This window comes from Balaenoptera musculus, chromosome 1 (genome assembly GCF_009873245.2).
Source record: "Balaenoptera musculus isolate JJ_BM4_2016_0621 chromosome 1, mBalMus1.pri.v3, whole genome shotgun sequence".
NCBI classification, from domain to species: Eukaryota; Metazoa; Chordata; class Mammalia; order Artiodactyla; family Balaenopteridae; genus Balaenoptera; species Balaenoptera musculus.
This window is the reverse complement of record NC_045785.1, coordinates 15157801-15184128: the sequence shown is the minus strand read 5'-3', so window position 1 is coordinate 15184128 and position 26328 is coordinate 15157801. Positions and strand designations below refer to the sequence as shown.

At 39.0% G+C, this 26328-nt stretch overlaps 1 protein-coding gene across 7 annotated transcripts in view; it reads right to left on the bottom strand.

The window, feature by feature from the left end:
- OTUD3 (OTU deubiquitinase 3) overlaps nucleotides 1-26328 on the bottom strand; it is a 40123-nt gene that overhangs the window by 11510 nt on the left and 2285 nt on the right. For all 7 annotated transcript variants that reach the window (XR_005021001.1, XR_005021002.1, XR_005021005.1 and 4 more), the window contains exons 2-4: nucleotides 21492-21640; nucleotides 9873-9985; nucleotides 5871-5993 (exon numbers count right to left, since the gene is read on the bottom strand). Coding sequence is in view for 2 of the 7 variants with exons in the window: in XM_036861852.1 (XP_036717747.1) it covers nucleotides 5871-5993; nucleotides 9873-9985; nucleotides 21492-21640 (385 nt within the window). In the remaining 5 variants the exon portion in view is untranslated. The remainder of the gene's footprint in view (nucleotides 1-5870; nucleotides 5994-9872; nucleotides 9986-21491; nucleotides 21641-26328) is intronic.

Below are 26328 nucleotides of genomic sequence, written 5' to 3'. Positions count from 1 at the left end.
CTGACAGCCATAAAAGGGGAAATCGACAGTAACACAATCATAGTACGGGACTTTAACACCCCACTTTCACCAATGCACAGATCATCCAAAATGAAAATAAATAAGGAAACACAAGCTTTAAATGATACATTAAACAAGATGGACTTAATTGATATTTATAGGACATTCCATCCAAAAACAAAAGAATATACTTTCTTCTCAAGTGCTCATGGAACATTCTCCAGGACAGATCATATCTTGGGTCACAAATCAAGCCTTGGTAAATTTAAGAAAATTGAAATCGTTTCAAGTATCTTTTCCGACCACAACACTATGAGACTAGATATCAATTACTGGAAAAAATCTGTAAAAAATACAAACACATGGAGGCTAAACAATACACTACTTAATAACCAAGAGATCACTGAAGAAATCAAAGAGGAAATCAAAAAATACCTAGAAACAAATGACAATGAAAACACTATGACACAAAACCTATGGGATGCAGCAAAAGCAGTTCTAAGAGGGAGGTTTATAGCAATACAATCCTACCTTAAGAAACAAGAAACGTCTCAAATGAACAATCTAACCTTACACCTAAAGCAATTAGAGAAAGAAGAACAAAAAAACCCCGAAGTTAGCAGAAGGAAAGAAATCATAAAGATCAGATCAGAAATAAATGAAAAAGAACGAAGGAAACGATAGCAAAGATCAATAAAACTAAAAGCTGGTTCTTTGAGAAGATAAACAAAATTGATAAACCACTAGCCAGGGTCATCAAGAAAAAAAGGGAGAAGACTCAAATCAATAGAATTAGAAATGAAAAAGGAGAAGTAACAGACACTGCAGACACTGTGACACTGCAGAAATACAAAGGATCATGAGCGATTACTACAAGCAACTCTATGCCAATAAAATGGACAACCTGGAAGAAATGGACAAATTCTTAGAAATGCACAACCTTCCGAGACTGAACCAGGAAGAAATAGAAAATATGAACAGACCAATCACAAGCACTGAAATTGAAACTGTGTTTAAAAATCTTCCAACAAACAAAAGCCCAGGACCAGATGGCTTCACAGGCGAATTCTATCAAACATTTAGAGAAGAGCTAACACCTATCCTTCTCAAACTCTTCCAAAATGTAGCAGAGGGAGGAACACTCCCAAACTCATTCTACGAGGCCACCATCACCCTGATACCAAAACCAGACAAAGATGTCACAAAGAAAGAAAACTACAGGCCAATATCGCTGATGAACATAGATGCAAAAATCTTCAACAAAATACTAGCAAACAGAATCCAACAGCACATTAAAAGGATCATACACCATGATCAAGTGGGGTTTATCCCAGGAATGCAAGGATTCTTCAATATACGCAAATCAATCAATGTGATACACCATATTAACAAATTGAAGGAGAAAAACCATATGATCATCTCAATCGATGCAGAGAAAGCTTTTGACAAAATTCAACACCCATTTATGATAAAAACCCTGCAGAAAGTAGGCATAGAGGGAACTTACCTCAACGTAATAAAGGCCATATATGACAAACCCACAGCCAACATCGTCCTCAATGGTGAAAAACTGAAACCATTTCCACTAAAATCAGGAACAAGACAAGGCTGCCCACTCTCACCACTATTATTCAACATAGTCTTGGAAGTTTTAGCCACAGCAATCAGAGAAGAAAAAGAAATAAAAAGAATCCAAATTGGAAAAGAAGAAGTAAAGCTGTCACTGTTTGCAGATGACATGATACTATACATAGAGAATCCTAAAGATGCTACCAGAAAACTACTAGAGCTAATCAATGAATTTGGTAAAGTAGCAGGATACAAAATTAATGCACAGAAATCTCTGGCATTCCTATATACTAATGATGAAAAATCTGCAAGTGAAATTAAGAAAACACTCCCATTTACCACCGCAACAAAAAGAATAAAATATCTAGGAATAAACCTACCTAAGGAGACAAAACACCTGTATGCAGAAAATTATAAGACACTGATGAAAGAAATTAAAGATGATAAAAACAGATGGAGAGGTATACCATGTTCTTGGATAGGAAGAATCAACATTGTGAAAATGACTATACTACCCAAAGCAATCTACAGATTCAATGCAATCCCTATCAAACTACCAATGGCATTTTTCACAGAACTAGAACAAAAAAATTCACAATTTGTATGGAAACACAAAAGACCCTGAATAGCCAAAGCAATCTTGACAACGAAAAACAGAGCTGGAGGAATCAGGCTCCCTGACTTCAGTCTATACTACAAAGCTACAGTAATCAAGACAGTATGGTACTGGCACAAAAACAGAAATACAGATCAATGGAACAGGATAGAAAGCCCAGAGATAAACCCACACACATATGGTCACCTTATCTTTGATAAAGGAGGCAAGAATATACAGTGGACAAAAGACAGCCTCTTCAATAAGTGGTGCTGGGAAAACTGGACAGGTACATGTAAAAGTATGAAATTAGAACACTCCCTAACACCATACACAAAAATAAACTCAAAATGGATTAAAGACCTAAATGTAAGGTCAGACACTATCAAACTCTTAGAGGAAAACATAGGCAGAACACTCTATGACATAAATTACAGCAAGATCCTTTTTGACCCACCTCCTAGAGAAATGGAAATAAAAACAAAAATAAACAAATGGGACCTAATGAAACTTAAAAGCTTTTGCACAGCAAAGGAAACCATAAACAAGACGAAAAGATAACCCTCAGAATGGGAGAAAATATTTGCAAATGAAGCAACTGACAAAGGATTAATCTCTAAAATTTACAAGCAGCTCATGCAGCTCAATATCAAAAAAACAAACAACCCAATCCAAAAATGGGCAGAAGACCTAAATAGACATTTCTCCAAAGAAGATATACAGATTGCCAACAGACACATGAAAGAATGCTCAACATCGTTAATCATTAGAGAAATGCAAATCAAAACTACAATGAGATATCATCTCACACCAGTCAGAATGGCCATCATCAAAAAATCTACAAACAATAAATGCTGGAGAGGGTGTGGAGAAAAGGGAACCCTCTTGCACTGTTGGTGGGAATGTAAATTGATACAGCCACTATGGAGAACAGTATGGAGGTTCCTTAAAAAACTAAAAACAGATTTACCATATGATCCAGCTATCCCCCTACTGGGCATATACCCAGAGAAAACCATAATTCAAAAAGACACATGCACCCCTATGTTCACTGCAGCACTATTTACACTAGCCAGGTCATGGAAGCAACCTAAATGCCCATCGACAGATGAATGGATAAAGAAGTTGTGGTACATACATACAATGGAATATTACTCAGCCATAAAAAGGAACGAAATTGAGTCATTTGTTGAGACGTGGATGGATCCAGAGACTGTCATATAGAGTGAAGTAAGTCAGAAAGAGAAAAACAAATACCATGTGCTAACACATATACATGGAATCTAAGAAAAAAAAAAGGTCATGAAGAACCTAGGGGCAAGACAGGAATAAAGACACAGACCTACTAGAGAATGGACTTGAGGATATGGGGAGGGGGAAGGTTAAGCTGTGACAAAGTAAGAGAGTGGCATGGACATATATACACTACCAAACGTAAAATAGATAGCTAGTGGGAAGCAGCCGCATAGCACAGGGAGATCAGTTCGGTGCTCTGTGACCACCTAGAGGGGTGGAATAGGGAGGGTGGGAGGGAGGGAGACGCAAGAGGGAAGAGATATGGGAACATATGTATATGTATAACTGATTCACTTTGTTATAAAGCAGAAACTAACACACCATTGTAAAGCAATTATACTCTAATAAAGATGTTAAAAAAAAAAAAGTGCCCCTGCAGATCACCAAAAAAGTCAACTAAACAAATAAAAAGCTTATCAGGTTCCTGGCTAGGAAGATTCAACATCATAAAGATGTCAATTTTTGCTTGTTAATCTATTAATTTAATGAGATCCCAATGAAAGCAAATTATCAACAGGACTTCTTTTTAACTAGACAAACATATTCTAACACTCATATATAAAACAAAAAAAGCAAGAATATACAGGAAATCAAAAAAAAAAGAAAGTAACAATGAGTGAAGAGTTCTACTAGATTTTAAAATACACTATTTCTTAACTAAAACAATGAACACATTAACATATGAAGAGAAAAACCAGTGGAATAGAACCAATGTCTAGAAATAGACCCAACTACATATGGGAATTTATTATATGAAAAAAGCGGCATTGTAAATCAGTGGACAAAAGACATGTAATTAATAAACAGTTTGGGTTCAACTAGGTAACCACAAGGAAAAATATAAAGTTGGATCCATACCTCACACCTGTATATCTATATAAATCCCAAATAGAGACAAGATCTAATTTCTTTTAAAAAATGAAAGTACAGAAGGACTAAAATAAACTATGGGAGAATTCTTTTTAACCTCAGAGTGGGAAAGAGCTTCCTAATCATGACCCAAAACCCAGAAGACATTTATATGATGTCTTGAAAACTTGATAAATTTAGCCACATAAAACTTTAAAATTCCTTCAGAGCAAAGACAATATGGGAAAGAATAAAAAGACAAAAGACAGACTGTGAAAAATTTGCAACTCATACCACAGATAGAGGCTAATTTCCCTAATATATAACGATCTCCTAAAAATCATTAAGAAAACTGAACAGGAAAAAAATGGACAAAAAACATGAATACAGTTCAGTCAAAAAAGTACAAAAGTAGGATTTAAACACAGGAAAAGATGCATAAGCTCACTAATAAGAAAAATACAAATTAAAACTATGTTAAGAAAACTATTTTTTCCCTAACAGTGACACAGATTTAAAAACTTGATAACACACTGTGCTGGCAAAGGTGCAGAAGAGACACATATTGCAAGTGGGAGTGTAAACTGGTAAGACTTCTACAGAGAGCAACTTGGCAATACCTACCAAAATTATACATGCACACATCCTCTGACGTAGTAAGAACCTTCTAGGAATTTATTCCACAAATACACTCGCACATGTGTGAAAAGATACACATATAAGTAAGGCACTGAGTGTTGTTTGTAAAAGCAAAGTTTGAAAGCCATCTAAAAGTCCATCAAAGGGACTATTCCAGCACATTATAATGCATCCATACACTAGAATACTATGGAGCCATTTAAAAAGATTTAGGAAGTCCCTCATGTACTGCTATGAATTAAACTCCGAGATATGTTCCATTCAAAAAGCATGGTGCAGAACAGTATATAGAGGATGCTACAATTGTGGATAGGAAGAATGTACTCCAGCAAAAGTGGAATACATGCACATACTCACATATTTGCTTGCTATGTAAAATATCTCTAGGCAATTTTATGATATACTAATAACACTGGTTGCATCCAGGGAGGTAAACAAGGGTGAGAGAGTGACTTTCACTTTATTTTTTTAATTACAAAGAAAGTGTCTAATAATGTGAGGAAAGACTTGTGAAATAATGTTAATAGCAAAAAAGCAGGAAACAAAGCTATACAAATACGAAAACAATAACAAAAATTGTTGATTCTGTGCATTTTTTATTTTCTTCTTTACTTTTTCTATAGTTTCCGAATTTTAGATACAAAGCATGGATTAATTTTAAAACATAAAAGTAATTTTAAATGTTTATATAAATTATATTCATGCAATCATAGCCATCAGCTGTTAGGGAAAGCAAAAGAACAATAATTTTATCTGCTGCTCTCACCTGAACTAACAAAATTTAAAAAAAAAAATCAAGCCCAGAGATTCTTAAAGGCAACTTTCTATTAACACATCACTGGTTTTTAGCTCCAGGGCACACAGCTCTCGACCTGGTTCCTGCAGGGCTGAGAACACAGAAGAAAACGGAGGCTTCACTCACATCAGTCTGGAGATGTGCAGGTGCTTCTGAGTTGTCATTGATCCTCCGAACGCTGTCATAGTGCTCTCCATACCGATATGCAATGTGTAACTCCTGCACGTTGCTCTTATCTGTACCACGAATCTGCAGGCAAAGGAAGGGGAGATGCCAGCAAGGATCTGCACAGTGTCCACTTCAGAAGAGAGACGCCACCTGACCGCCCAGGAAGCCCAGTCAACAGGCTCTGTATAGACGGAATTGGGAATACGACTGCGATACGTCCTAAGCAATTTTTGAATTATCTTTCTTCCACTCGTGTATATATGATTCATTGTGCTTTAATATGCAACTACATGGACGTAAATCCATACAAAAATGCATATTCAAAAACCAGGGGCAGATTTACCATGAATAAGCTTAAGTTTCAGGAGTGTTAGTACCACTCAGCCCCTCAAATGCACAGGTCCCTTCCAAGAGGGAAGGCCCAGGGGCAGATGCAGATTTGTTGGGCTTGAAACTCAAACAACTTGGGACACTCTTTGAGAAAAAGAATATAAAATTACATATATAAAATTGCTAGAACTCCTCCCAAGACCTTGAAGGGGGGCCCATAAAAATGAAGGACCTGACACATATGCTTCACTAGCTTCACAGTAAATCCACACTGTTCTTAAAACAAAAATAGCATTTTTCATCAAACACATACTGAGAAACATTAACAACAAACTCAAAACATCCCACTTATATCAATTTCAAAGTAAAATTATATAGTCAGGCAGTACTACTGCACTGCACAACCTGGAAGCACTACTTGCAAGGTGTTGTGTGTGAATGGCACCCCTGCAGCACAGCCCAACCAGAATGGTGCTCCCTGGAGTCATGCAATACAGACGCCCTGAAGTGGAGCCTGGGCATCGCCCCCCAAACCACCAACTCCGCAGAAACTCTACAGTAATTCTGAATCTGTCCTTTAGAAAGCCCAGTAACTGTCTATTTGTTAAAACCCCAAAATATCAGCACCTCCTTCTTGTTTTTGCTGAAAGTCACAGGCAGTAAGATACTATTATTTTTTTTTTTAATTTATTTATTTATTATTTATGGCTGTGTTGGGTCTTCGTTTCTGTGCGAGGGCTTTCTCTAGTTGCGGCAAGTGGGGGCCATTCCTCATCACGGTGCGCGGGCCTCTCATTATCGCAGCCTCTCTTGTTGCGGAGCACAGGCTCCAGATGCGCAGGCTCAGTAATTGTGGCTCACGGGCTCAGTTGCTCCGCGGCATATGGGATCTTCCCGGACCAGGGCTCGAACCCGTGTCCCCTGCATTGGCAGGCAGATTCTCAACCACTGCGCCACCAGGAAAGCCCAGATACTATTATTAATTTACATATCTGTGGTCTAAAAACACAGCAAAACCATGGAACAAACAGGAACTACACAGATCTAGAAGTCAGAACCACGGAAGTTTTCTCCAGGCAGAATATCTAGGTCTCAAAGAGCAGAGAGCCTGGTTTTCACACATGCAAAATAGAGAGAGCACCATTCATCTCCCAGGAAGACTACTGGAAAGGAAATGAGTTGATCAGAATCTCTGAATGACATAATCCCTAAAGCACTTATATATTTAAATAATAATAACACTATATATGCATTATGAATAGGAAAAAATAACTTGAGGAACAGTCACCAAATTGTGATGCTCATGGAGAGGGAGATCACAGAGGACTTTCATTTTCTAAGTCACACGTGTCTATATTGTTTACAGAAGCATACATTCCATTTGTAGCCAGAAAAAAAAATGTAGGTTGTGAGTATAAACCTCTTCATTATTAACGTAAGAGCTCTTACTCATGACAGTAGCAACCAATTCAGTTTCAATTCTCAAATTTTATAAGGTGCTCCACTGGGGTAGGGAGAGATGGGGAAAACCTAGTAGACAATTCCAATATACAGGAAATGTATTTATTTTAAAAACATATACTCTGAATGTTTAGTAAGAGGACACTACAGAAATAAATGTACTTGAAAAAAAAATCTAGTTATGCAGAATTATCTTCCACAACTACCTAGATAATTAAGAAACTTTAAAAACGGTTATCAAAGGAGGAGAAGGTAACCTACAGTTACTGAGTTGGCCCTGGGTATATTCCTTCAAGAAGAGTATCATTATGCTGTATATTCAAATGATTTTGATGACTTCTGCTAAGCAGTAAAGATTTAAAGACAAAAAACTGGGACAACGAAAGAGGTAACCAGTCTTCTTGGCTCAAAGACATCCTTAGAAAGAGAGAGCCTCACTAAAAATATGATAGCTCTCCCCGGTGTCAGGATGTGTGACGACACTACCCCAAAGAACAGCACATACAGATATTGTTTCCCATCCTGCTCACTGTATCCCTGTAACGTAAAGTCCTTACCAACCCATGGAGTATCTAATTTATTTTGTTGTAGTGTAATTTTTGTTAAAAGGACATTATGCCAGACACAAAAAGCTATATACTTCCATTTACATGACATTCTGCAAAGGCAAAAACTGTAAGAGACAAATCAGATTAGTGGTTACAAGAATCTGGGAGTGGGGGGAGGGGACTAGTGACTGCAAAGGGGCATGAGGTAACTTTTTGGGGTGGTGGAAATATACTGTATATTGATAGTGGTGGTATTTACATGACTATGTTTGTCAAAACACATAGAACTATACACCAGAGAATGGTGAATTTTGCTATATGTAAATTATATCTCTATAAATGACTTTATTTTTAATGAGCAAAGGCTAAGCAAAGGAATAAGCAATTTACAAAGAAATATATATGCAGGTGGTATAGGAAACCAATGAGGAAAAAAGGCCATTGTTGCCTTGATAATAATATAATATATAGGGATACACAGTGTGTGTATGTATACACGTATGGATGTGTCCATGTGTGTGTAGACTTGCTTAAAACGTGTGACATTGTGATACGTCTCTTCCCAGTCATACATGAATGATTTTATAGTTAAGAGTGTGTGTGAATAACAGGGATACACACTAAATGTTAATAGTAATTATCTCTGCGGAGTATGACTCTGAGTGATTTTTATTCGCCTTTTTTTATTTGCCTTTAATGGGCTTTTCTGAATTTTGAAATTGTTCTATAATCATTATGTTGTACTTTCTAATTAAAAAAACAAAGTTAGAAATGGGGGAGTAGTGGAGCAGGGGAGAGAGGAAGACTGATAGGAATCACCTGACCAGCCTCCAGGAGCTGAGCCACAAAGCGAAAAGCGCTCTGAGTGCAAGGAGGACGAGTAAGGGGTGGTAGCCTGTGTACAGTTTCACCCCGACCTCTGACCTTCCGTCCTCCAGAATGTCTGGTTTGAGGGACTGTCTGGGAGACTAGGCTACTTCAGAATGGAACACCAAAGGTAAAGGAGGGGAAGGAAGGCCTAAGCGACTCAGCAGCAGCGTGCTCTGCCATCCCACAGCACAAACGCAACATTTGTTGTAAAATCTTACTTGCTGTAGAAAAACCATTGGAACCGCTATGTATAGCCGGGCAGGGCACAGAAATAGAGCTTGACACCCTAGGCCATGAAATAAATTTTGTTGTTCAGAAATTCTTTTTAGCAACAGCTATTATAGTGAATTTGGTCTTTGTTTTCCTCCATCTAAAAAACAAAAACATATACATGGAACAGGTATATTTCAAACTAGAATATGTATGCAAATCCTTTAATTTCTCATCGAGATATTTTTACAGAATTATCTAAGTTATTTCCACAGTAGGCTCTCCACCCCAAACTACCCAATTAACTGACTGCTGAGGAACATTTCTGGCATTTTAAAGGTTTTTGAATTATACTTCAGACTCCATTTGTAATGCAGGGTTTAATTCCAAGCCACCACAAGCTTCCCGTCTTGGGTCAGGCTCACAGCCCAAGTTACCCTGCATAGTTCAATATCATAAGTCAAGCCCCATCATCTGAGGACATCCCCAAAGCTAATTTATAAACAAGAGCTTAACATAAGTTCCTGAATAGGTGACCTACCTGCCACAAAGGGGCATTAAGTTGATGAATCACCACATTCAACTGATGATTTCTTGCGAAGGCTACAATTGCATCATTGCCAGCAAATGTTCCAGGCTTTGCCAAACTGGCCACTGCATGGAAAGAGAGAAAGAAAAATGAAGTCTTTATCACAGAAAAATCCAAATGCAAACATGCTTTGGTATAATTTAGTTCTAAATAATGAGAAACAGTGAACATACCTGAAAAAGTCCATTAGCTTTGTCAGTCTACGAATTGAAGCTGGTTAAACAGTACATAGACTGCTACTCAGAAGGGCACCAACCACTCATAAAGAAAGGATTCATTTATTCATTCCTTCAATAGATATTTTCTGAATGCTTCCTAAATGCCTAACTCTATGAGAGACATTGGAAATGTGACAGAAACCATAACAGTTTGCATTAATGATGCTTATTATGTGTCAAGCACCGCTCTACTCACTTCTCATATTCTTTCAGATTTTATAATTTCTTCTCACAAATCACTTTTTTTTTTAACGTTTTTATTGGAGTATAATTGCTTTACAATGGTGTGTTAGTTTCTGCTTTATAACGAAGTGAATCAGTTATACATATACATATATCCCCACATCTCTGCCCTCTTGCATCTCCCTCCCTCCCACACTCCCTATCCCACCCTTCTAGCTGGTCACAAAGCACCGAGCTGATCTCCCTGTGCTATGCGACTGCTTCCCACTAGCTACCTATTTTACATTTGGTAGTGTATATATGTCCATATATACACTACCACTCTCTCACTTTGTCCCAGCTTACCCTTCCCACTCCCCGTGTCCTCAAGTCCATTCTCTAGTAGGTCTGTGTCTTTATTCCCATCTTGGCCCTAGGTTCTTCATGACTTTTTTTTTAGATTCCATATGTATATGTCAGCATACGGCATTTGTTTTTCTCTTTCCGACTTACTTCACTCTGTATGACAGACTCTAGGTCCATCCACCTCACAACAAATAACTCAATTTCGTTCCTTTTTATGGCTGAGTAATATTCCATTGTATATATGTGCCACATCTTCTTTATCCATTCATCTGTCGATGGACACTTAGGTTGCTTCCACGTCCTGGCTATTGTAAATAGAGCTGCAATGAACATTGTGGTACATGACTCTTTTTGAATCATGGTTTTCTCAGGGTATATGCCCGGTAGTGGGATTGCTGGGTCGTACGGTAGTTCTATTTTTAGTTTTTTAAGGAACCTCCATACTGTTCTCCATAGTGGCTGTATAAATTTACATTCCCACCAACTCACAAATCACTTTTAATCCTCAAAACAATCCCCTGAAAAAAGGTATTATCATGTACACCATCTTATAGATGAGGAAACCAAGGCACAGAGTAGTGTGCAACTATGCCCAAGGTCACGAGCCGGTACACAGCAGAGCTGAGTTTCACCCCAGGCATCCTGACTTCAAGACCTTGGTTCCTGGCCACTCCATTATACAGCCTGTCACAGTTTGCCCTCAAGGAGTTTATAACCAGTGGGGGACAAACAACAAGAAAATGGACACTGCTGATGTGTAGGTGCTTTAGGAAAGAAACATGTAGTAAAGAACGTGGCCTTACCCAAAGAGAGGTCTGGCCTTTACCCCCCGCTCCTGGGAGAGAACCTCTAAACCCTTGGGATTTCCCAAGTGATAGGGGTGTCTTTGTCATTCACAGTAGGCCCCTCAGCCTCAGCTGACAGCTGATGCTAAGTTTATGCACGAGGCGACTCATGGTGGACCTCTCTGGCCGTGTGATATTAGAAAGACCTGGGGGACTGGGGAGCTGGAGACTGAGTTGAACCACTTAGGCAATCGAGCAATAACATCTACATAATGAAGCCCTAATAAACATTCTGGACACTGAAGTTTGGGTGAGGGTCCCTGGTTGCCAATACTCTTTGTATAGTGTGTAACCTTCCCAGATTCTACCATTTGGCTAATTTTGATCTGTATTCTTTCCTTGTAACACACTACAACTGTGAGTATAACAGCCTTCAGTGAGTTCTCTGAGTCCTTCTAGCAAATTATCAAACCTGAGAGTGGTTCTGGGAAACCACAAACTTGCAGCTGGTGTCAGAAGTCAGGGAAGTCTTGCGTAAGACTGTGTCCTTAAACCTTGCAGCTTGGCTAACTCCAGGTGGGGAACATAAGCCAGTCTGACCAGTGGGGAGGGGAGGTAAGGTGTACCAGATAAGCTTCTCAGCTGAGACAACTACGCTGCTTCCCAAAGGGCAGGTAAAAGACAGACAGACAGAAGAGGAATGGGTGATGTCCCAAGCAGAAGTGAGAAAGAGAGCATGATGAGCTTGTGGACTACACAGCACTGGCAGCGACTCGGAATGCTGAGACGGCAGGGTGGGGAAGCAAGAAAATATACTGGCAAATGACAAGAGAAGAGAGTAGGGAAAGAAGAAAATCACAGATCATAAAGGGCTAAAGAGTTGGTACTTTCCTGAGGTCAACGGGGAGCTGCCAACAAGTGTTAGACAGGGGAAGACCTATTCGATGTACATTTAGATCACCACTCTGGCTGCAATGTGGAAAACAAACTGAAGGGGTCAGGAGGCAATGAGACCAGTCCAAAGAGTATTGAAGAAATCTAGGCACATGGCCGAAGAGGCCTAATTCTATGAGACAGTAGAATGAGAAAAAAAACATTGAGGTAGAAGTGACAAGACTTAATGAATGACTGGGTATGAGGAGGGAGGGAGAGAAGGCATTAAGAACATTCAGGTTTCTGATCTGGGTATCTGTTTAGTTAGGGAAAAGATGATGCCAATTCTCCAAAGCCACAGTCTAAAGGAAAGAAAGAATCCTAAAGACACAGCCAGATGCAAGGGTAACCAGGTCCTGAAGAGTTAAGTGAGCCATTCAATGATTCAGTCAACAAATATGAGTGCCTACCATGTGCCAGCCATTGCCACAGCGGGGAAAAGACACAGTCCCTGCCCTCAAGAATCTCATAGTGTAACAAGGTAGACATTAAAAACATAACTATAAGAGTGATAAATGTAACAAGTCTAGTCTTCAACTGACACACAAGTAGAACGTGCAGACTTCTAGGTTTCTTTTCCCTTCTGCTATGGCAGTCAGAGTCACTTCCCACTTCTATGATACTCAAACTCTTATAGAGCACCAACCAACCATCAGGCATGCACAGCGACATTTCATAGAAACACCTTCCCACCGTACACCTAAGGTCCTGCCATACCCCCAAATCTACCACATGACCATCACTGAAGATGTTCAAAGTGGAATTTAAAGTCACAAACTAAAAACTCTCTTCACCTAAAATACTTTGATTGGATCAATGACACAACTCATTTTACATGGCATTAAACTCCCAAACTTGCTCCATACACCCACATTTAATTTGTAAACTGCTGACCATCTGATTAACTGGTGTCTGCTAGACAAAAAGTGATCCAGGAAGAGGACCATCAGAACTCCGCGACTAGAATAAACTACTCGCTAGGAGTTTTGCTACTGTCTCCCTTTTGCTGCTTGTGCCTAATGAATGAGTTCTTTCCCAGTGAGGAAAGAGAAAGGCTTTGGGATCACAGATAGCTTCCCTCCCAAATGTCTTCCTCCTGCTGCCCTCTAGTTTATGAACAGTACAGCAACGTGGTCTTTCCCCACGCAGAAACTTCAGAATCTCCTGTCTCGCCCACCCCTCCCGTCCCCCCATCACCTCCCGAGTCCTGTCAATTATATTGCCAAACTGTGTCTTGGTCTGGACGCCACTCATCATCCCCAGTAGCTGCCTTGGTGGAGACACTCTTATGCTTTCATCTGGCCAATGTGCAGAGCTCTCTAACTCATCTCCCTTCTCAGTCTCTCTCCCCATCCTTTCCTGACATGGTTCCCAGAGTTAGCGCTCTAAAACGCAGAATGATTCTCTTTCCTGATAAGAGACAGACAAGACTGTGAGACCTGTAATGAAAATGTTATTTGTAAAACATAAATATATCAGCACCCAGCACAGTAGATTCTCAGTAAATATCTGTCAAAATCAAAGCTTAAAAGCTAGTATTTTCTTACTAGCTTTGAGCCTATTAAGGAACTAATTTAAGTCACTAACTGACTTGCCTCAAAGAAACCAGGTTGTGTTTGGGTTTGGGGGGAAAAATTAAAATGACTTTATTGATGTTTCTGATTATAAAAGTAATGCATGATCATTTAAAAATCAGAAAAATCTACAGAAGATCATTTAAATACTCATAGTCCCATCATCCCCAGATGGCTGACACTTACTAAGAAGTTATTTTAATTGTATTAACTAATTTAATCTTTACCAAAAACCCCTATAAATTAGGTCCTATTATTATCTCCCCTTAATAAAAGTTGTTGAAAGAGTGAGTGGTTTCTGAAAAATAAATGGAGCCAGGAATTAACCATAAAATGTTAGTATCTTTCCAGACTTCCTAATTTGGTTCTGTGTGCGTACACCTTTTAAAAATAGGATCAATCTATACACATTATTTTATAACCTGTTTCCCCCCTCCCTCCCCACCACTAAATAAGAAGTCACGAATAGGTGGAGGAACCAAGATGGCGGAGTAGAAGGACGTGCGCTCACTCCCTTTTGCGAGAACACCAGAATCACAACTAGCTGCTGGACAATCATCGACAGGAAGACACTGGAACTCACCAAAAAAGATACCCCACATCCAAAGACAAAGGAGAAGCCACAATGAGATGGTAGGAGGGGAGCAATCAGAGTAAAATCAAATCCCATAACTGGTGGGTGGGTGACTCACAGACTGGCGAACACTTATACCACAGAAGTCCACCCACTGGAGTGAAGGTTCTGAGCCCCACGTCAGGCTTCCCAACCTGGGGGTCTGGCAACGGGAGGAGGAATTCATAGAGAATCCGACTTTGAAGCCTAGTGGGAACTGATTGCAGGACTTCAACAGGACTGGGGGAAACAGAGACCGCACTCTTGGAGGGCACACACAAAATACTGTGCGCATCAGGACCCAGGGGAAGGAGCAGTGACCCCGGGGGAGACCGAACCAGACCTACCTGCTAGTGTTGGAAGGTCTCCTGCAGAGGCGGGGGGTGGCTCTGTTTCACCGTGGGGACAAGGACTCTGGCAGCAGAAGTTCTGGGAAGTACTCCTTGGCGTGAGCCCTCCCAGAGTCTGTCATTAGCCCCATCAAAGAGCCCAGGTAGGCTCCAGTGTTGGGTTGCCTCAGGCAAAACAACCAACAGGGAGGGAACCCAGACCCACCCATCAACAGTCAAGTGGATTAAAGTTTTACTGAGCTCTGACCACCACAGCAACAGTCAGCTCTACCCACCACCAGAGCCTCCCATCAAGCCTCTTAGATAGCCTCAACCACCAGAGGGCAGACAGCAGAAGCAAGAAAAAATTTAATCCTGCAGCCTGTGGAACAAACACCACATTCACAGAAAGACAGACAAGATGAAAAGGCAGAGGGCTATATACCAGATGAAGGAACAAGATAAAACCCCAGAAAAACAACTAAATGAAGTGGAGATAGGCAACCTTCCAGAAAAAGATTTCAGAATAATGATAGTGAAGATGATCCAGGACCTCGGAATAAGAATGGAGGCAAAGATCGAGAAGATGCAAGAAATGTTTAACAAAGACCTAGAAGAATTAAAGAACAAACAAACAGAAATGAACAATACAATAACTGAAATGAAAAATATACTAGAAGGAATCAATAGCAGAATAACTGAGGCAGAAGAACGGATAAGTGACCTGGAAGACAGAATGGTGGAATTCACTGCTGCGGAACAGAATAAAGAAAAAAGAACGAAAAGAAATGAAGACAGCTTAAGAGACCTCTGGGAAAACATTAAACGCAACAACATTCGCATTATAGGGGTCCCAGAAGGAGAAGAGAGAGAGAAAGGACCAGAGAAAATATGTGAAGAGATTATAGTCGAAAACTTCCCTGACATGGGAAAGGAAATAGCCACCCAAGTCCAGGAAGCGCAGCGAGTCCCATACAGGATAAACCCAAGGAGAAACACGCCAAGACACATAGTAATCAAATTGGCAAAAATCAAAGACAAAGAAAAATTATTGAAAGCAGCAAGGGAAAAACGACAAATAACATACAAGGGAACTCCCATAAGGTTAACAGCTGATTTCTCAGCAGAAACTCTACAAGCCAGAAGGGAGTGGCATGATATACTTAAAGTGATGAAAGGGAAGAACCTACAACCAAGATTACTCTACCTGGCAAGGATCTCATTTAGATTTGATGGAGAAATCAAAAGCTTTACAGACAAGCAAAAGCTACGAGAATTCAGCACCACCAAACCAGCTCTACAACAAAGGCTAAAGGAACTTCTCTAAGTGGGAAACACAAGAGAAGAAAAGGACCTACAAAAACAAACCCAAAACAATTAAGAAAATGGTCATAGGAACATACATATCGATAATCACCTTAAACGTGAATGGATTAAATGCTCCAACCAAAAGACACAAGCTTGCTGAATGGATACAAAAACAAGACCCATATATATGCTGTCTACAAGAGACCCACTTCAGACCTAGGGACACATACAGACTGAAAGTGAGGGGATGGAAAAAGATATTCCATGCAAATGGAAATCAAAAGAAAGCTGGAGTAGCTATACTCATATCAGATAAAATAGACTTTAAAATAAAGAATGTTACAAGAGACAAGGAAGGACACTACATAATGATCAAGGGATCAATCCAAGAAGAAGATATAACAATTATAAATATATATGCACCCAACACAGGAGCAGCTCAATACATAAGGCAACTGCTAACAGCTATAAAAGAGGAAATCGACAGTAACACAATAATAGTGGGGGACTTTAACACCTCACTTACACCAATGGACAGATCATCCAAAATGAAAATAAATAAGGAAACAGAAGCTTTAAATGACACAACAGACCAGATAGATTTAATTGATATTTATAGGACATTCCATCCAAAAACAGCAGATTACACTTTCTTCTCAAGTGCGCACAGAACATTCTCCAGGATAGATCACATCTTGGGTCACAAATCAAGCCTCAGTAAATTTAAGAAAACTGAAATCATATCAAGCATCTTTTCTGACCACAACGCTATGAGATTAGAAATGAATTACAGGGAAAAAAATGTAAAAAGCACAAACACATGGAGGCTAAACAATATGTTACTAAATAACCAAGAGATCACTGAAGAAATCAAAGAGGAAATCAAAAAATACCTAGAGACAAATGACAATGAAAACACGACGATCCAAAACCCATGGGATGCAGCAAAAGCAGTTCTAAGAGGGAAGTTTATAGCTATACAAGCCTACCTAAAGAAACAAGAAAAATCTCAAGTAAACAATCTAACCTTACACCTAAAGGAACTAGAGAAAGAAGAACAAACAAAACCCAAAGTTAGCAGAAGGAAAGAAATCATAAAGATCAGAGCGGAAATAAATGAAAAAGAAATGAAGGAAACAATAGCAAAGATCAATAAAACTAAAAGCTGGTTCTTTGAGAAGATAAACAAAATTGATAAGCCATTAGCCAGACTCATCAAGAAAAAGAGGGAGAGGACTCAAATCAATAAAATTGGAAATGAAAAAGGAGACGTTACAACAGACACCGCAGAAATACAAAGCATCCTAAGAGACTACTACAAGCAACCCTATGCCAATAAAATGGACAACCTGGAAGAAATAGACAAATTCTTAGAAAGGTATAACCTTCCAAGACTGAACCAGGAAGAAACAGAAAATATGAACAGACCAATCACAAGTAATGAAATTGAAACTGTGATTAAAAATCTTCCAACAAACAAAATTCCAGGACCAGATGGCTTCACAGGTGAATTCTATCAAACATTTAGAGAAGAGCTAACATCCATCCTTCTCAAACTCTTCCAAAAAACTGCAGAGGAAGGAATACTCCCAAACTCATTCTATGAGGCCACTATCACCCTGATACCAAAACCAGACAAAGATACTACAAAAAAAGAAAATTACAGACCAATATCACTGATGAATATAGATGCAAAAATTCTCAACAAAATACTAGCAAACAGAATCCAACAACACATTAAAAGGATCATACACCACGATCAAGTGGGATTTATCCCAGGAATGCAAGGATTCTTCAATATACGCAAATCAATCAATGTGATACACCACATTAACAAATTGAAGAATAAAAACCATATGATCATCTCAATAGATGCAGAAAAAGCTTTGGACAAAATTCAACACCCATTTATGATAAAAACTCTCCAGAAAGTGGGCATAGAGGGAACCTACCTCAACATAATAAAGGCCATATACGACAAACCCACAGCAAACATCATTCTCAACGGTGAAAAACTGGAAGCATTTCCTCTAAGATCAGGAACGAGACAAGGATGTCCACTCTCACCACTATTATTCAACATAGTTTTGGAAGTCCTAGCCATGGCAATCAGAGAAGAAAAAGAAATAAAAGGAATACAAATTGGAAAAGAAGAAGTAAAACTGTCACTGTTTGCAGATGACATGATACTATACATAGAGAATCCTAAAAATGCCACCAGAAAACTACTAGAGCTAATCAATGAATTTGGTAAAGTTGCAGGATACAAAATTAATGCACAGAAATCTCTTGCATTTCTACACACTAATGATGAAAAATCTGAAAGAGAAATTATGGAAACACTCCCATTTACCATTGCAACAAAAAGAATAAAATACCTAGGAATAAACCTACCTAGGGAGACAAAAGACCTGTATGCAGAAAACTATAAGACACTGATGAAAGAAATTAAAGATGATACCAACAGATGGAGAGATATACCATGTTCTTGGATTAGAAGAATCAATATTGTGAAAATGACTCTACTACCCAAAGCAATCTACAGATTCAATGCAATCCCTATCAAATTACCAATGGCATTTTTTACGGAACTAGAACAAATCATCTTAAAATTTGTATGGAGACACAAAAGACCCCAAATAGCCAAAGCAGTCTTGAGGGAAAAAAAACGGAGCTGGAGGAATCAGACTCCCTGACTTCAGACTATACTACAAAGCTACAGTAATCAAGACAATATGGTACTGGCACAAAAACAGAAACATAGATCAATGGAACAAGACAGAAAGCCCAGAGATAAACCCACGCACCTATGGTCAACTAATCTATGACAAAGGAGGCAAAGATATACAGTGGAGAAAAGACAGTCTCTTCAATAAGTGGTGCTGGGAAAACTGGACAGCTACATGTAAAAGAATGAAATTAGAACACTCCCTAACACCATACACAAAAATAAACTCAAAATGGATTCGAGACCTAAATGTAAGACCGGACACTATAAAACTCTTAGAGGAAAACACAGGAAGAACACTCTTTGACATAAATCACAGCAAGATCTTTTTTGATCCACCTCCTAGAGTAATGGAAATAAAAACAAAAATAAACAAATGGAACCTAATGAAACTTCAAAGCTTTTGCACAGCAAATGAAACCATAAACAAGACCAAAAGACAACCCTCAGAATGGGAGAAAATATTTGCAAACGAATCAACGGACAAAGGATGAATCTCCAAAATATATACACAGCTCATTCAGCTCAATATTAAAGAAACAAACAACCCAATCCAAAAATGGGCAGAAGACCTAAATAGACATTTCTCCAAAGAAGACATACAGATGGCCAAGAAGCACATGAAAAGATGCTCAACATCACTAATTATTAGAGAAATGCAAATCAAAAACTACAATGAGGTATCACTTCACACCAGTTAGAATGGGCATCATCAGAAAATCTACAAACAACAAATGCTGGAGAGGGTGTGGAGAAAAGGGAACCCTCTTGCACTGTTGGTGGGAATGTAAATTGATACAGCCACTATGGAGACCAGTATGAAGGTTCCTTAAAAAACTAAAAATAGATTTACCATATGATCCAGCAATCCCACTACTGGGCGTATACCCAGAGAAAACCATAATTCAAAAAGACACATGCACCCCAATGTTCACTGCAGCACTATTTACAATAGCCAGGTCATGGAAGCAACCTAAATGCCCATCAACAGACGAATGGATAAAGAAGTTGTGGTACATATATACAATGGAATATTACTTAGCCATAAAAAGGAACGAAATTGAGTCATTTGTTGAGACGTGGATGGATCTAGAGACTGTCATACAGAGTGAAGTAAGTCGGAAAGAGAAAAACAAATATCGTATATTAACGCATGTATGTGGAACCTAGAAAAATGGTACAGATGAGCTGGTTTGCAGGGCAGAAGTTGAGACACATGTAGAGAACAGACATATGGACACCAAGGGGGGAAAACTGCGGTGGGGTGGGGATGGTGGTGTGCTGAATTGGGCGATTGGGATTGACATGTATACACTGATGTGTATAAAATTGATGCCTAATAAGAACCTGCAGTATAAAAAAAGAAACAAACAAAACAACTAATACTAAACTTTCATTGGGTTATTTGTATGGAAATATGTTAATATAAATGTTTCAGACATTACATGAAATTTCTAAAAATCTTATATGTTCTGGTATAATGTTATGTCATAATTCTAGTTATTACTTTAAAATGTATATCTCAGAAATAACTAAATTTCCTTGTCAATTGCATTATTATGAACTTTCATCAAATCTTTAACTGTGGTCACTTGTAAGTCTTTTGTCATTTACAGACAGTTCTGGGTATACTCTGATGCTTTTGCAAATATGTTCCTATAAAAGGGTTTCATCTGCAAGGAATTCATGGAAAAGACTCTGACAAGTACAGGTTTCTGGTAACTGACTGTACTGCTGAACTGAATAAGCATTTTCAGAACTCTAATGAAAAACTGATGAACTCATAAAAGTGCTAACAAAAGATCAAGATGAAAAAAAAAATTAATTACATGGGACTGAGTGAACTGATGAGGATGATTATAATTTTTGTGACTTTCTGTATGAATTAAAAAAAGAAAAATCCCACAAGGACTCAGAGGCAAAGAATATACAAATCAATTTTCACGGCAAAGTAAAGGAGCTGTTACAGTGGAGGATTACTGGACTGAATGTCAATATTATGACATAGTATGAGTGTGTTTCATGTTTGGTAGTTGCAATCATTGTTGCTTTTGTTGTGGTCATCCATTTACAATGCTTGGTGTCAGTCTATTTATCTCTTGTAAAAATAAAATACAGTGTGTGTGTGTGAAAAAAAAAAAAAGAAGTCACGAATAGCTTTTCAGGTTAATTAACATCAACATTTTTTTTTTTTCAGATTTTACTTATTTATTTATTTATTACTGGAGCCACACCACACAGCTTGGGGGATCTTAGTTCCCCAACCAGGGATCGAACCCGCACCCTCAGGAGTGAAGGCGTGGAGCCCTAACCATTGGACCACCAGGGAATTCCCAACATCATCATTTTTATTAATGGCATCTACATCTAAACCTAATGATTCCCAACTGCCTAGCACACTGCCTATTATGGAGCAGACAAATAAATACTTGTTGAATAAATGAATGCCATAATTTATGTAATCAAACCCCTAGCTGGGAGGGTAGGGGATGCAGATGGATTTAATTACCCAATGCACTACTCCTGGAGGATCCAGTGTCCCACGGTGAACCTACCATGTTTCTCAAAAGGAATGTCATCTTCTACAAAGGGTTCGAAATCTTCTCGCTGCTTTATCATGTAGTCCACTGTCTCTTGCCGGTGCTTGAGATGATTTCGTGAGTGTCCCTCCAACTGATCACCAAGAGCTCTGAATAGGCAATTGCTATCAAAACAAAACGCTGGTCAAGACCTTTTAAAAATGAACTTAGTTCATCTAAAACAATGATGCTTCATGCTAGGCCATCCATGGAAATCTTTCACACAGAAAAGAGATAAAGCCTCAACTCTGACTGTCCAGGTTCCTCCCAGACACCAGAGGGGAGAGCACTAGGGAAGATATTCAATCGCATTACCTTTTTGAGAGGCATCAAACAAGAATCCTATTCCCCACTTACCAGCTGGCTGACTCAGGAGAGATACTGAACTTCTCTGTACCTTCGCTGCTTCAACAAGTGAAGTTTGGTGATATACTAACCACCTGAAGACAGGGGCCAGACACTACACGCCATTCCACACCTAAGGGCTATGACTCCCAGATCCCCTTCCAAAATAATAAATCATATCTACTGCCTCTTTTCTGAAACCCTTTTCACTATGGCTGCTCAGCTATTCACCTAACAAGTACCAAAAAGACAGCAATTTGTCAAGCTCCCAATAGAAACAACTGAAGTGAACATCCTTCTTGAGTCCTAAGGACACAGCGGGGAAAGCTGCGGGAAGAAGAGCACCGGGACAACACACAGGCATAGTTCACAAGGACACGCTCCCTCCTTGGCTCTTTACCTCTCACCAGAGGAGCCACAATGCTGGTCTTATTCCTGCCAAATGAAAACTCTCCAAGTTTTCTTTCTGTTTTGTTTCTAAAATTAAAATGCTGGTAATAAATTGTAAGAGTTATCTTTACTTTCAAACCCTTTAAAGGCTTCTAAAGTTCCAAACTACACCACAAACACAGAGCCCAGATACACAGAGACGGAAACAAGACAAACACAATCTGGTATCCTCAAAACTAAGGAAATGGCCATTCTGAAGCCAAACAGTTGTCCACATTCACACCAAACTGTTTACTCTTCCAAATGAAAACCTATGATATTCTAATTACAAAATATAAACTCATCACACTTCTGGAAGGACTTCAAACCTAAATGTATAGGTGACGGAGGTTTTTTGCTTTTCAACTCAGAAAAGTGAGTTTTCAACAGAAAGGTATAGAGAGGCAGGAATCTCTTCAAACATATAAGGAGATATATATTTTTTTGTTTGTTTGTTTGTTTGTTTTGGCGGGGCAAAGGGGAGAATTTAGACAACAGATTCTACAAACTAGAATCCAAGAAACTCTGCATCAATCTGGGGCAACATTCTAGAAGGGACTAGAACATAACATTTCTATACACTAGAATGAGGGGTCTGTTGATAAAATCTAACAATGGCAGTCTTTTTCCAACCACAGGAATAAAGTAAGCTAATGGATAAGATGTTCTCAATTTTCAGCTTCTCTCTCAAACTTTTCTTAAAATTTTAACATCTGCCACCACTAGTTTATTCTTGAATCCAGTTTAAAAGAAGGCATGATTTGGTGCAAAATTACATATTTAGTTGCATTACATTTGATATCTCAAAATTCATGGTGTTCTACAGAAAGTAATATGCTTCCCATGAACTTTCAGCAACAGAGGCAAATGTTCTCCACATAAGCCAAAAAAGTAGGTTATCAAGCTGTGTATACCACATGAGTGCAAGCACGTTCATCTGTATACTATACACACAGATGCAGAAACACATACTAATGTGCGCAAAGAAAAAGCACTGAAACCATCACTTAAACAGCTCTTACAACGTGCCAGGGACTGTTCCAAACACTTTATATGTATTAAATGTGTTTAGTCCTTACAACTCTATGAGATGGGCACTATTACTGTCCCCCTAAGGTAACTTGCCCAAGGTCACAAAATCAGTAGGTGGTGGACCCAGGATTCAATCGCAGGCACCAAAATGTTAGTAACAGTTATCCCTGGGGAGTGGAATTAGGATTATTTGTTAAACTTAGTTCGATATACTTTTCTATACTTACCAAACTTTCCTTGAGCTCACTAAAAATAAGTAGTCAAAATGAAAAATCAAGATAGACAAATCACTTCCTTTTCTGACAGAGTTACAAGATAGTAGCACATGAAATGTGAACAAACTCTACAAACAACCTAGGTTCCCTTAGGGAACCCAGCAAGAGCACTCACGATCCTCACGAGAACAGCGCGGCCAGCGCCCAAAGGGCCTCTAGGAGGCCCCAGCTGTTTCCTGAGTCCACACCCTCACCCAATACACTACAGCAGGGCTTCTCACCCCCCCCCCACACCGTTGACATTCTGGAATAATCCTTTGTCCTGTGCACTTGAAGATGTTTAGGAGCATCCTTGGCCTCTACCCACCAGATGCCAGTAACACCACTACCACCATGTTCCCGCCAGTTGTAACAGCCAAAAATATCTCCAGCCATCGCCAAATGTTCCCTTGGGGGAAAAATCATGCCCGCTTCAGAACCACTGCACATACATATAGGGATATATGTAAAGTCTTGCATTTGAGTTCATAAAAATAACCAATTACATTAATTAAGGGTTTTGGGTGCTCAATAACTTAGCATGAGACAATACTGCAACGTTAGACATTAAAAAAATTAATGGGCTCTTAAGCTGCAGTAATGGCAGTTAAGTATGCAGAAAAGTCGGGGGAGAGGGGGTCAGGTTTTGTTCTGTTCTTTGAGGTCAGACCCCAGCTAAAGTACTGTATGTGATTCTAGTTACTACATTTTAAGATAGGTTCAGATGAGTTGATGTGGCTTTAAACTAAATAATATGAAGAACATAAACAACGAGTGACTTCTAGCCTAAAGAAAGCTCAGGGGGACATGATAGCTGCCTCCAACTATTCGTCATGGTGAAAGGAATGTTATCCTTGTACAATAAAACTAAACTAAAACAAGGAAGCTACAGAGACATAGATTTTGGCAAATAAAAGGTAATTTTATTTTAGGTCTATAGAGACGGACTGCACAGACTAAGGATTTTGTACATTTCTATTGACAAGCCTCAGGAGTTGCCTACATATGTGTTATACAATATGGTTGCCACTAACCACAGGTGATTACTAAGCACTTGAAATGTGGTTAATACAAATTGAGGTGTGTTGTAAGTGTAAAAGACTTACACTTTTGAACATTATTTTAAAAACTTGTTTCATTTTACCTTTTTAAGGTGGCTAACAGAAAATTTTTTAATTATTGTGCATATGTGGTTCCCATTTTATTTCTATCAGACAGTGCTGGTCTCAATCACTGATTCTCAAAGTGTGACCCCTGACTAGCACCATCAGCATCACCTGAGAACTTGTTCAAAATGAACATTCTGCGCCCCCTAGCCCAACCCCAGCCCTACCGAGTCAGACACTCTGGGGTTGGGAACCCAGCAATCTCTTCCCTCTGAGGGTTTAATTAGCCCTCCAGATGATTCTGCTGTATGTTAAAGTTTGAGAAACACTAGTCTAGAATCTAGACTCTAAATCAACAGTTCTCAATTATACTGCACATTAGGATCACATGTGAACATTTTTAAAATTATCCCTAACCAGGCCCCACTGCCTGAGATTCTGGTGTGGCTGATCTAAGGGAGCGCCCAGGCGCTGTATTCTTTCCAAAGTTCCCCAAGTGATTCTGTTGTGCCACCAAGGTTGAAAAGCACTGAGCCAGACACAAAAGATGAGGCTGCTGTACAGGTGATGCAGGTACTAATGGATAATCAGACAAGATGACAAAGTGTGAATGCCCTTCTAGCACTAAGATCCTACGATTATAAAAAATAAGGTAAAACTTTCAAAATAAAACAACCTGAGACAGAGACAAATGGCTAAAATTAGTGATTCTTTAATGCTTTAATATTGGAACACTACTAATTAGCAATGTAATTTGAGGCTACATTTAGGAAGATACAACTGGATATAGTTCAGAGAGATGTTAACATTGTACCGCCTAATCCAATTAGTGATTCTTTTCACGCTACATCCAATCATGTTTTTAAGGACAACATCAAGGTTATAATATTTCTTGTTTTGAAACTGAATCCAATTTATGTGGGCCCACCCTCCAGATCACACAACAAATATGAATGCGGGCCATGATGCATTACAAAAATCCATAAGTAGCTCCCTGATTAATCTATGCTACATTGATTCGTTTCACGTAAAGGCTACATTAGAGAACACAAGCTAATTTCTTCCCAAGCACCCGAAGGCTCCAGAATGCTACAAGTACCATACTGCCAACAATGAATACGCCTGTATAGTGTGAGATGCTATCTCAGGCTACTCAATATTGTAATCAGACCAGAATGGAAAGACAGAAGAGTGGAGATTGTCAACTATTTTTTTATTACCATAACTTTATATTTCACCAAGAGTACTCAATAAATGTTAACAAATAAAAGAATCTGTTGATACCCACTAACCTGTAACATACACAGGAAGCACCATCCACTGCACAGTGATAAAGCCTGTCATCACCATATGCAAAAGTACCACAATACTAAAGAGGGCTGAACAGCCCATGGCACCCATGGGAAGAATTTGTGAACAGAAAGGGGTTAGCTTCATGGAGCCCCCAAAGGAGAAATTATCATTATCATTATATCTATCTAAATTGTCCAAAGAACAGGGACGTCAGAAGTGAGAGACATGAGCACTGCAGTCAAGCTGGCCTCTGCCTCTGCGGCCTCATTGCCACTGACTTCCACCCTTGTACCCTATGTCATCCTAAACAACTTGCAGATGTCTCAAAAATAATGTGCTCCTGTGCCTTTACGT